General features: G+C 41.7%; 2 protein-coding genes across 2 annotated transcripts; one reads left to right on the top strand and one right to left on the bottom strand.

Annotated features, from left to right (window-relative positions):
* Positions 1-2,214: 2,214 nt before the first annotated feature.
* On the bottom strand, positions 2,215-3,419 carry LOC118775416 (small nuclear ribonucleoprotein Sm D2). Its single transcript, XM_036525324.1, has 3 exons — positions 3,319-3,419; positions 2,790-2,969; positions 2,215-2,681 (listed from the first exon to the last, which is right to left on the bottom strand). Coding segments are annotated over exons 1-3 (357 nt in total). The 5' UTR covers positions 3,321-3,419; the 3' UTR covers positions 2,215-2,506.
* A 3,613-nt stretch (positions 3,420-7,032) lies between these two features.
* On the top strand, positions 7,033-7,786 carry zgc:171929 (uncharacterized protein LOC100124596 homolog). The gene is made up of 2 exons (XM_036523864.1): positions 7,033-7,192; positions 7,467-7,786. The coding sequence occupies exons 1-2, from the start codon at positions 7,078-7,080 to the stop codon at positions 7,784-7,786; spliced, it is 435 nt and encodes a 144-aa protein (XP_036379757.1). The 5' UTR covers positions 7,033-7,077.
* The last annotated feature ends 3,290 nt before the right edge of the window (positions 7,787-11,076 follow it).

Raw genomic sequence — 11,076 nt, 5'->3', positions numbered from 1 at the left:
AAATAGTTTTAAAAATTGCATGCCATGCTCCTATTCTGAAAGACAAGGTTGAGACAGAGGTTCACAGACTTATGGTTTTATGTTATTCCCTTGACATTAGCTTTGTGAGTGTTGTAGGAACTAGTTGTATGCAAAGTTTTTTTTTTTATAAATTGGTGGCAGTGCAAAAAAATGTATAACTGACAAGGATGCAGAGGATCATTGGGTTCCTCTGTCTTTTGACAGTTTTTTTGTAAACAGGAAGTTGAGGTCTCAGATTCATAGCTTTTTTGTAGTTCATTAACAAAACACAGGGTTACGTACAACTATCCATCTTTTGTGTGGAAAAAATTATTCTGCATACATTCATAATTACTTTCAAAACCTACCAGTCCTCGCACATACAGTATACAATAATCTCTTCTTCTAAAATGACAAAAGTTGCATGATAAATGAAAAATTTTGTATTTTTTTATTTCTTCACATTGAAAAAAGTGCCCATCCTATTGGGAGAAGATGAACACACATTCACATGACAGTTAAATAGGATTCCTCTTTACAGATCCTGAGGAATGTTAATTGATTGTGATTTAATAATGTTTTTCCTTCAATATTATCTGGGTTATTGAGAAAAGATAGAGAAAAGTACTCATGGATGTGTGTATGTGTGTGTGTGTGTGTGTATCAGAGGCACACACACACAAACAAAAGCAAGAAACTGGTGCTGCTGTAAAATCTCAGGTCATCTGGAAGTTGATTACGAGTGGGGGAAAATTGAGGTTCACCACTCCTCCGCTCTGCCAGTTCTCAGTGCTTCTACTTCCTGCATGACAGGCATGTGACTAGTGAGAAACAGCAGAATTGCAGTGATGAATTTATTGATAAGTGTGTTGTATATGAAAATGCATTTGAGTAATTTTGGTTGTTTGGCCCATGGGGACAAATGTGAGAATGTGGGAGGTTTGCTTGGCAAAATCTGCCACACTCCAGCCTGTTGTTTGTGAGTGTGATAATTCGGCTTGTGTATAAAGCATCAACTGTGCATTGATGAGGGAGTCTCAAGAACTGAACTGGTCTTGGACTATCTAATGTTAGGTGGACCCTAAACACAGTTTGACAAATCACTTTGGTCCAACAAACTATCAAACAGAGTACGTGTAAACAGTTGGGTTTGGAGTATAGTAAATAAAATAAATGTACATGAAAATTCTATAAAATAGTTACTACAGGTGAAAATGGCACAATCCGCACAATTAAAGATACGGCTCCGCAGCTGTGGGTGCTTAAACTGTTTGTTTAAACTTACTGCAAAGTGCGCCATCTAGTGGTTTTCCTCATTAATGCATATAAGGGCACCCTGTACGTGTGCATCTGTTCAACAGTATTGTACTGTGTTGAATCAGTGACGTGAGTAGTGTTTCATTTGTCCCCCTATTGCTCTGTTACATTTACTTACAGAAAGTGAAAGGCAGATAATCTGTTATGTTGTAGTTAAGGTTTAACAGCAAAAATACAATGAAGTGTCTAATCCAGCTAAAATTAGCACTGCATAAATCCCCTCATAAGACCTGTGTACTGACAAACACAAATCAATTTACTAAAATAATAGAAAAGGAAAAAACAACTGGTGCACAATTAAGGCATGGCTATGAATGCAGGGTTTAGTTTTCGTGCCACATGGATGAAAGGATACTCGGATTCATCTAAAACAAATTGTTGTACAGACCCTTAGCACACGGCCTTGTACACTTTAACTTATTGTGCAGTATCTGTTCATATACCTCATTCATTCCATCCGTACACGATTCTATGTATGTGTCCTGCACTACTTTTGTTGTTTGTTGTTCCACTACTGTTGGATGGCAATTGTTGTTGTCACCTTGTAAATCATTGTGTGAACACACTATGAGAGACGCTGCAACTGGAGTCAAATTCCTTGTATGTGTGAAACCATACTTGGCCAATAAAGACCGCTTCTGATTCCGATTGGCATGGATCATTAGACTAGTACTTCCCAAACCGCACCCTAGAGGCATGCCATGTATGGTGGCTTTTGTTCCAGCCGTGCTTCCTGCAAATTAGATTTGATTGAGTTGTTCATTGAATACTTGAATATCAGGCCCAACGTCCAATTTTGGCAAGCTGTCACAATGTAGAGATGGGAAAAGGTGTACAACACACATCTGAAAACAATTATAAATGGGAGGGTGAACAAGAGATCAACATCATTCCGTTTTCTGCATTTTAATAAAAAAAAGGTCTTAACAAAACAAAATGTACAAGTCACTTGAGACTCTCAAAATGTATGTTATTAAAAGACCACCTATTGTATCCATATAGTCCAATATGTGACTTTTCACACCCACAAAACCCAGGTTAGACAGGTCAAAGCCCCCTCTTACAGATTTTCCTTTATCTCTCTTAAGCTTTCACCTTTTCTGACATACACCAATCAGGAGGGGAGGGAGGGAGGTTCAGTGAGGGCCAGGATCAAGGACAACAGACAGGACATTTTTAGGTAGTAGTCTTATTTCCCAGCAATGAGAGGGTTCCTCAGCACCACAATCACAGAATCCCCTCGCAGAAACATCTTTGAGATGTAACGGTCTTTGTTGACTGGCTTGGACTTTTTCTTGCCTTTGCCACTCTTTGGCACCTCTGTCCACATCTCCTTCACGTTCTCCAGGACCATGTTGCAATGCCTACATACACACACAAAGAATAAACATGGTCACTGTTAGAACTGTGGTTTACTCCGTTGCATACTACAGATTCTGACTGTATTTTGTGCGATCATGGACGTCCTATACCTGTCAAAAGCCTTAACTCGGCCCAGCAGCTTCTTATTATTCCGACAGTTGATAAGGACTTGTGTGTTGTTTTTGACGGACTGGGTGAGCACGGACAGTGGTCCCGTGTTGAATTCCTCTTCCTCTCGTTTCTGCAGTTCCTCCGGGGTCATCTCCGACTTAGGCTTATTCAACAGACTCCTGGAGAGAGAAATTCATACCGAACGGCACACGTGATAAGTTAATAGCTTCTGTTCAACCTAGACATCTGACACACTAATATCCAAGCTATCTTTATCACGTTAAATAGCTAACCAGGCACTACCCATCGGCCTCGACCTGAAACAGAAGATTCGCAATCCAGCTTTCTACGTACATATGTTAGTTAATTTAGAAATATAATTGGCTAAATTAGCTGCACTTAGCTAGCTACGTTGGCTAATAAGGCGTGGAGCAATTGGGTAGCTATCTATCAAGATTATCAATGGTTACCGATCATTCTGAAATTATAACATTACTCTAATAACATTAACTGTATTATTTAACTTACATGTTTCTGTTTAGGCCGACTTTGACTGAAACGAATTGCGAGAACTGTTTAATTGAATTTCCTTCCACTCGCGCTCTCAGCTTCGGTCTAGCCGCTATCCGGGTTAATAGATAGTATTTCCGTAGATCCTTTGCATCGGCCGGTTCAAAGGTGCATTACTGCCACCTGCAGTGTTGGAGGGGGTACTCGAAATTTTTGACTAAAGCCATTTAAAAACCAGCGCATTCCCAGGGCCATGCACCAGGGCTGGGTAATTTTGAGTAATTTCTGGAGATCTGACATAATTATGTTTCCGCAGCATCGCATGTCAAGAGTTTACCCTCCCAGAGTGGTTGTATATGTGTGTATGTATATGTATGTCAGTTTTGAACCATGGAGGTTCAACTATCCCTGGTTGGGAAATGTTGACATTAACTTGAGGATGCTCTCAAGCAGGAAACTTTCAGCAGTTTATGAAATGCACTGTCCTTCAGTGTGATATGTGAAACTGGTGTCATAAAAACAAGGAATCCTCAAGTTCATTAGTGAGCTTTACAATCAAAATGCGGTAGTATTGTCTTTGCCCAAAAATAACAGTGAATTAAATAGTATGCAACACCGGGATAGATTATTAATGGCAGGTTCACAATATCTTAGTAGTCTTGGGGTCAGAAATGCATGCATAATGGTCACTATGCAATGGGTCCTAATTACATCCACTGTTGATGAATCTGTGTTGATCATTACATTGAAATAACAAGTGGTCCCACTCCCTGGGCTGTTGACTGCCTTTCTTTCGAGAGTCTTTTCACAAGGTGTGGTTGGTTTTGCAAAGAGAAATATTTAACAGTCAAACAGGCTCCCCCTGCACTCATGTTGGCTGGTCAGTAAACATCCACCTATGCAAAGCAGGTGTGCAGTGTCTGTGTGCACGGGCTGCCTCTTTTCATTTGACTTTGCACAAAAGGCAGAATTCCTCTCTTTTTTCAATGTTACTACACAAACCACGATCCCACAGTGCCGGCGCTGTGTAGGCGCTGTATATCCTCTACGAATTGAACAAAGCTTTTCTTTTCCTCTTTTAAATTTCTTATTTTTACGTTTAACTTCATTAGAGGCAACACATTTTAAAAGTGCACCTTGCCTGCTTTGATTCAACCTGATTAGGTGTTTTAAAGATTCTTGTCATTTGTTGCAAGTTTATTCTAAGGAGCATTAGGGTCCTTCCTGCCCCTCCCTGTGGAATAGTGATCTATCTTCAGCGTTTCATGCAGCACAGTGATTCCTCTGCTGCAGCACGCAGGCATACATTTGCATACAGTTAGAGCGGGTCTTGGAGACAGCATCAGACAGTACTCTCATCATTACCCTCCTTTCCACCACCTGGCTCCCCACAGCACTCCAACACAGTACTGTTTAACCCCCTCCTTTTTATTAAAGACAAATATTGCAATAGTGTTTCCAAAAGCCCATGCATAGGGGATACTGTACTTTGGATACATTATGTCTGGTTCTATCTTCCATGAGCTGGCCCTGATCTTCATTTGACCTCTATAATATTTGCCTAACCACCACAGCCTCCCCTGACAGGGTGGAAAGGGTAGAACCAGATTTAAGTCCAGGCTTTCCTCACTTTGTCAGAACAAGACAGTGTTGTGTTCCTGTGTCCCCAAGGGATAATCATAAGTTATAGTGTTTTATTGATATTGGTAGGCCCATTGTTTGTTCTGACGTTTTTAAGTTTGACAGCTGTTTTCAGTGATTGAGCGAAATCAAAAGAAAGGTGGGGGAGCAGCTGAAACCGGTTAGTTTCCCTAAACTAAGAGAAGCAGACAGTAAACAGTGAAAGATTCTGCCATTGTTTCCCATTTGAATAACCTTTATCCATGTCTGACTGACTGGGGCCTACTGAACAATTGGAGCACAGACCCGATAAAAGGATGATTTTACTAGCAGTTCAGGCTGTGGGCCTGCCCGTGAGCCTCTGTTACTCGAACCGTGGCCTATGCACAGCAACGGCCCAGGACCCATTTGCATGCAAGGGCTGCTTGAATGGGGAGGCCAGATTCTCACTGCCTGGCATGCAAACCAGTGGGTGACCAGTTAAAGCAGCGCACGTAGACGCTGGTACAGGTGCACCCTGTCAGGGAAAAGCTAGGGAAATGAGCGCTGTGATTTTCTTTACCAGGTCTGGGCAAGGAAGGGGTGGGAGGGCAAAACGGGGATTGAGGTAAATTGACACCCACCGCTTTAGCTGTAGACAGGACTAAATGGAGACACAACAGAATACTGGGTCAGTTCTTTGGCGGTGAAGCATCAGCAGGTACACACAAGAACACTGGAGCCGCAGGGGAAGTCAGTAGGCAAGAGAAGCCAACGATGCCCCGCTCATTCCTGGTGAAGAAGAAACGAGGGGTGTGTGGAGGATGGAGATGGAGAGATGCTGAAGAAAAAACATGTACAGAAAGCTCCCAAACAGGTAAGTAAGAAAGGATATCAGGATTAACACCCTCTTTGTCCAGCTTTCAAAATTGTAGTGATACATTTTCATTATGTCTTGTTATTTTCTGCATTACTTTTTTTATCTGATATTCAATGATTGTTTTAATGTCACTATACTCATTCCTTGCAAATATATTTTTTTGATAAGGAGGTGTTACAGCTGCACTGCCTTGCCATAAAGTGTGATGTTATCAAGTGTTTAGTCAACTTTTGCAGAAGTTCAGATACAAGTGTGGTACTTGTATTCTATTAAGGAAAAAGTGAATCGACTAATTGGCAGCAAGAATTATTAATTATTATAAAAATGAATTTAATGATAATTTGTATTCAGAGAATTCAGTAATTTGCTAGGTCACTTTATCCATTTTTATCCTCTATCCACAAGGAGTAGTCTCTTAGATATTCAGACAAAGGTTACCCATTGAAAATGTAAGGACTATGTTATGTCAGTTGCTGCTACTGTCTGTATTTGGTTGCAGTATATGAAAAAATAGAGCAGCAGTTTAGTCCAGTACAGAGTACAGTGTAATTGATCACATTTAAAATGTTCAACAGTTGAAGGCTAAATCCAAATTGTTTCTTTCTTCCTTTGCTTCTCAGGAACTGGGATCGTTCCAGTGTCCTTCCCTGTACCCCCTGCCCCTCCCCCGTGCCCTAAGCCTGCTGTCCTACCCTCAGCTCTAGGCCCAGGGGGACAAGCAAGCCAGGCGTGGCATGCTCTCTTACAACACCGCCCGATGGAGCCCAGTCATAGCCATTACAATCCCCATACTGCACCAGCTGTGGTTCCCCGCGTAAAGGTCAGTATGCAATGGACAAGTTATCATACGATACAATTACATCACGGGGCGGCAGTGTAGCATAGTGGTTAAGGAGCAGGACTCGTAACCGAAAGGTTGCCGGTTCAATCCCCACTGGGACACTGCTGCTGTACCCTTGGGTACTTAACCCACAATTGCCCACAATTGCCTCAGTAAAAATATCCAGCTGTAAAGAATCCATTGTAAAATCCATTGTAAAGAACTGTAACCTATGTAAGTCGCTTTGGATAAAAGCGTCTGCTAAATGAATAAATGTAAATGTAAATTACAATAATGTACTCATTCACACTCATTCCGTGATGTACTGTATGTAAAAAATACTGAGCTTTCTTCAAGTCATTCATTGCGTCCTTCCTGCCTCTCTCGCCCCTCCCCTCCTCCTCCTCAGCCACACGCTCCCCCCAGCTCAGGGGACTTCCGGTGTGCCGTTTGCCACAAAGTGTTCCCTCTGCAGCGCATGCTCACCCGTCACCTCAAGTGCCACAGCGTGGTGAAGAGACACCTGTGCAGGTACTGCGGCAAGGGCTTCAACGATACCTTCGACCTCAAGAGGCACATGCGCACCCACACAGGTGAGAGAGGCACACATGCACACACACCACTTCTTCGTTCGGAAAAAAAACACTGAGATGAGAACTTTTCACCTGCACACCTAAAATACACACAAGCAGGTGAGTTTACACAAAACCGCTAAGAATACAGAGACACACAGACATGACTGAGAAAAATACTGTTGACAGGTGACAATCTCCCTCTCTCTCTCCCTCTCTCCCTCTCTCTCACACACACACACACACACACACACACACAGAGTAACCCGCTACTTTTCTTGCACGTGTCTTCCAGGTATCCGGCCCTACAGGTGTGAGTTGTGTGAAAAGGCCTTTACCCAGCGGTGCTCCCTGGAGTCCCACCTGCGGAAGATCCACGGAGTGCGGCAGCAGTACGCCTACCGCCAGCGCCGTTCCAAGATCTTCGTATGCGAGGACTGCGGCTTCACTTCCACGCGGCCCGAGGAATACTTCCTGCACGTGCGCCAGTGCCACCCAGGTAGCCCCGCCCTGCGTAGGTACTACCGCAAGCACGCCCACGAGCAGGCCACCGTCCCCACTGAGCACAAACTCGGCTCCCTGCTGCTCTACCCAGCAGCTGGGTACCTCATCTAAGCTGCTGCCACCTTAAACCTCACCGTTTCATCTGAGCTGCTGCCACCTTAAATCCAGTTTTCCTCTTTCAGTGCGGAATCCCACACTTAACATGGTGATAAAAAATAAAATCCAAATGGAAAAAGATCAGACTTCTTGAGTGACTTTTTAAAATGGCATTTGAAATGGTTCTAAAATGTAATCGATTTAATGAAATATAAATCCAGGCATGAAACTAAAGCATTACATGAGTAAGGCCAGCCGTTTGTGTGCTGGTCCTGTACAGTCCCATCCTGATCTTCAGAGATGAAGGAAATCAACAGGTTCCAGATGTATGAAGACTAGAACTGGCTCTCCTGCTTAGTGAAACTGCAGATCAACAAAGAACAGATAATCCCTGTCATCTCACCAGAGGCACAAACCAACCGAACTACAACGTGTGTTTGGCAAAATTCCATCACCTCCCCCTCACAGCAAGTAGAAAATCAAAGCAAGTGGAGTTCTCATGCAAATGAATTCAGGGGTGGATAAAATGGATACAAACGACAGTTTTCAGTGTAATTGAAATATATAATTGGGCATTAGGAACTCAAACTTTTTTTTTTTTTTTACTGTGACAATAACTGAGTATGACATTGGTATATTCTGACTCCCACAAAAACAGACAGGGACGGAGGGAAAGAACATGAACACTGTGATAGGAGTGAGAGGGATGTGCGTATGTTTGAGAAGGAGAAGGAGTAAGACCCTTTGTGAGTCAATGCAACTGTATGCAAGTATGTCAATGTTGCACAGATGACTACAGAATGTTGCTCACTTGTTTAAAAATAATAAAATATAATGCCAGAGAGGAATGCAAAGAGGTGCTGCATGGCTGACTTGTAGATATAGTGACATTGTAGATAAAGATACAACTGTTTTCTCCCTGTGGTTGCTAATCATAATTCCTTCACCAAGAAGAGTAGATGTGCATGGATACTGTCAAGCCTTTGACTACAGACAACTTTCACCAGGAGGTTGCAGATAAATCAAGGATATCATAGGCACATTTAAACTGTGCAGTGGTGCTTCCTTTATAACAATGTCCAGAAGTACAGGATTCCTATGTGTTCAGAGGACATAAGGTGCGATGACCTTCTACCATGGGAACTACCTGTGCAGTCTCCTAATATGATCCATAGATGTCATGACAATATTTTACAGGTTCAGAAATTTTAACACTGACTTGAATTCATTCTAATTCTGCTGTTAACGCAGAAAGGGAACATAACTGGTTAGATATAATCTGTCACCACTTAAAGACAGTGTCTTGCTATTGTATGCTAGATAGCAACCTGCAAGTGTTTGGAGCTAATGTTTTGTGTTTAATCCCTGTACACATCATCTTGCATGCATGACATGTCAGGAAATCCGTTCATAAATCAGAACACTGGCAAACTTGAAGACAGGTATTGGTTCTGTTTTCTAAAAACCAAACTTCAAAAACACACACACATTTGAAAGTGCATATGACCACTTCAACCCTTGTATGTTTATGACATGTAATACAATCTTGTGACACTGCAGTTATTCTCTCATTGTCAAAGTCACTAAGATGCATTTGTTGTAAACTTTTCAGCACACCTTGTCCCCTGTAGCTCAATTTTTAGCCCCTAAAAATCAACATTAGAGGGTAACAACAGTTTATTCCTCTGCCTCAGCAGAATGGATATGAATTGACTTTCAATATGTCCCAGGAAGTCTGTTTTTGAGGTGTCTCACTAGTCCATGCCTTAAAATAAAGAACATTTAAGACATGGCCCATTTCCTCTAACACACAAAAAGAGATACACTTTGGAAATAACAGGCACAAATCAGATAATGTTAATGTTCAGGTTAGGTCTGCTTTCCTGTCCTTCCTGTCCCATATTATTAAAGTTTGTGCTGATAAAGGATTAGATTCTAGGGGGTTCAAATTTGTATATATTATTTTCAAGTAATCCAGGGCTTGCATTCCATTTCCAGTGAGGAGTAGGCATTGCAACAAATTTTAGTAAATCTGAGACAGAGATACTTTGGCCAGAAGTCTTTTGGTCTGATTAGCATTGCAGCTAACTGGGTCAGTCAAATTATGGCTTCAACCAGATGAAAGTAGAGCTCCTTTTTAGTCATGCCCAAACTCTACCTGATAGCTTTGAAGCCACTGTGCTTCCTTGTGTGTAACATCATGCCCAGCTAATTTAGCATGAATAAACACTTGACTAGCCATGAAGTACCCAAGGTTGTAGAAAACCATTTTAGAGTTAGTGAGTTCACGGTGTTTGCTATCCACGTGGCCATGTTTACAAGCTACCTAGCTAGCTAGTTGGAAACAACCAGAAGTGGACACCCCAGCTTCAGAAATATTTGTACATATTTGTTCCACCCATGCACTACAGCAAGTGAATTTAATTAGCACAACTCTTAAGCCAGGTAGAGGAGCTAATTAGTGAAATCACCTTGTTTAGTGAAAGGCTAGAACAAATACGTGGCAGGACTTTTACTTTCTGAAGCCGGGGTGTCCACCTCTGGAAACAACCACTGTAAACACAAAAAAATATCCAAATAAGTTAGTTGGTTACAATACATTCCATCTATTTGACTATTGCTGTAGCAATGAATGTCATGAAAACTCTGTTTACAAATGATGAGTATACAGAGGCAAAACAGTTGTAATCATATTGCTCTATGAAGTTTTTGCCAGTGACTTTTAAAACACATGAAGACTCCATTCAAGAGTATTTGACACGTGGTGGGATGATTGAGAACTCCTTTGTAAAAAGAGAAAATATGGAGGAGATAAAATCATTCACCTCTGAATGAGCGCAGTATTCAAATTTAATTATCACTTAATGTCACTTTTTACCTTCTTTTTAGAATATATCTATGTAAAATTTACAATGCAATTTCATCAGCAGTTCAATCCCTTCTGTCAATACACATTAACAGGAATAACTGTAGCCTTATTTCTCTTTTCATTTTGGTGTAATGAATAAGACACCAAAACACTTGGCTTGCTTGCAGACTTGAATTCAGAAGAGATCTTATTCTTTCAAATTAAATCACAGCAAGCAGGGATTGCACAAGGATAAAAAACAAAGACACAAACTTGCATTATAATGCAGTTTCAGACAAGGTCACAGAGTGGGAGCCAAGCCCTGCTGCTGTATTGAGCAAGTTGTTTGGTGCACACAATAGCACCAGACATGGAATCGCTTCAAATATGGGATTTAGCACTGGACATACCTACAACAGGAAAAAATGGGTGGTGGTGGGGGGGGGGGGGGGGGGGG

The sequence above is a fragment of the Megalops cyprinoides genome, chromosome 3 (assembly GCF_013368585.1).
Source record: "Megalops cyprinoides isolate fMegCyp1 chromosome 3, fMegCyp1.pri, whole genome shotgun sequence".
In the NCBI taxonomy this organism is placed as follows: Eukaryota; Metazoa; Chordata; class Actinopteri; order Elopiformes; family Megalopidae; genus Megalops; species Megalops cyprinoides.
The sequence above is the reverse complement of the archived record's forward strand: the minus strand, read 5'-3'. Positions and strand labels throughout refer to the sequence as shown.

What these genes read in the sequence shown, in the direction of transcription:
- LOC118775416 (XM_036525324.1), bottom strand. An exon ending in CGAGTTAAGGCTTTTGACAG is followed by an intron (nt 2,682 to 2,789) that starts GTATAGGACGTC and finishes GTGTGTATGTAG; the next exon opens with GCATTGCAACATGGTCCTGG.
- zgc:171929 (XM_036523864.1), top strand. Translation starts at nt 7,078, where the DNA reads ATGCTCACCCGTCACCTCAAGTGCCACAGCGTGGTGAAGAGACACCTG. An exon ending in GCACATGCGCACCCACACAG is followed by an intron (nt 7,193 to 7,466) that starts GTGAGAGAGGCA and finishes CGTGTCTTCCAG; the next exon opens with GTATCCGGCCCTACAGGTGT.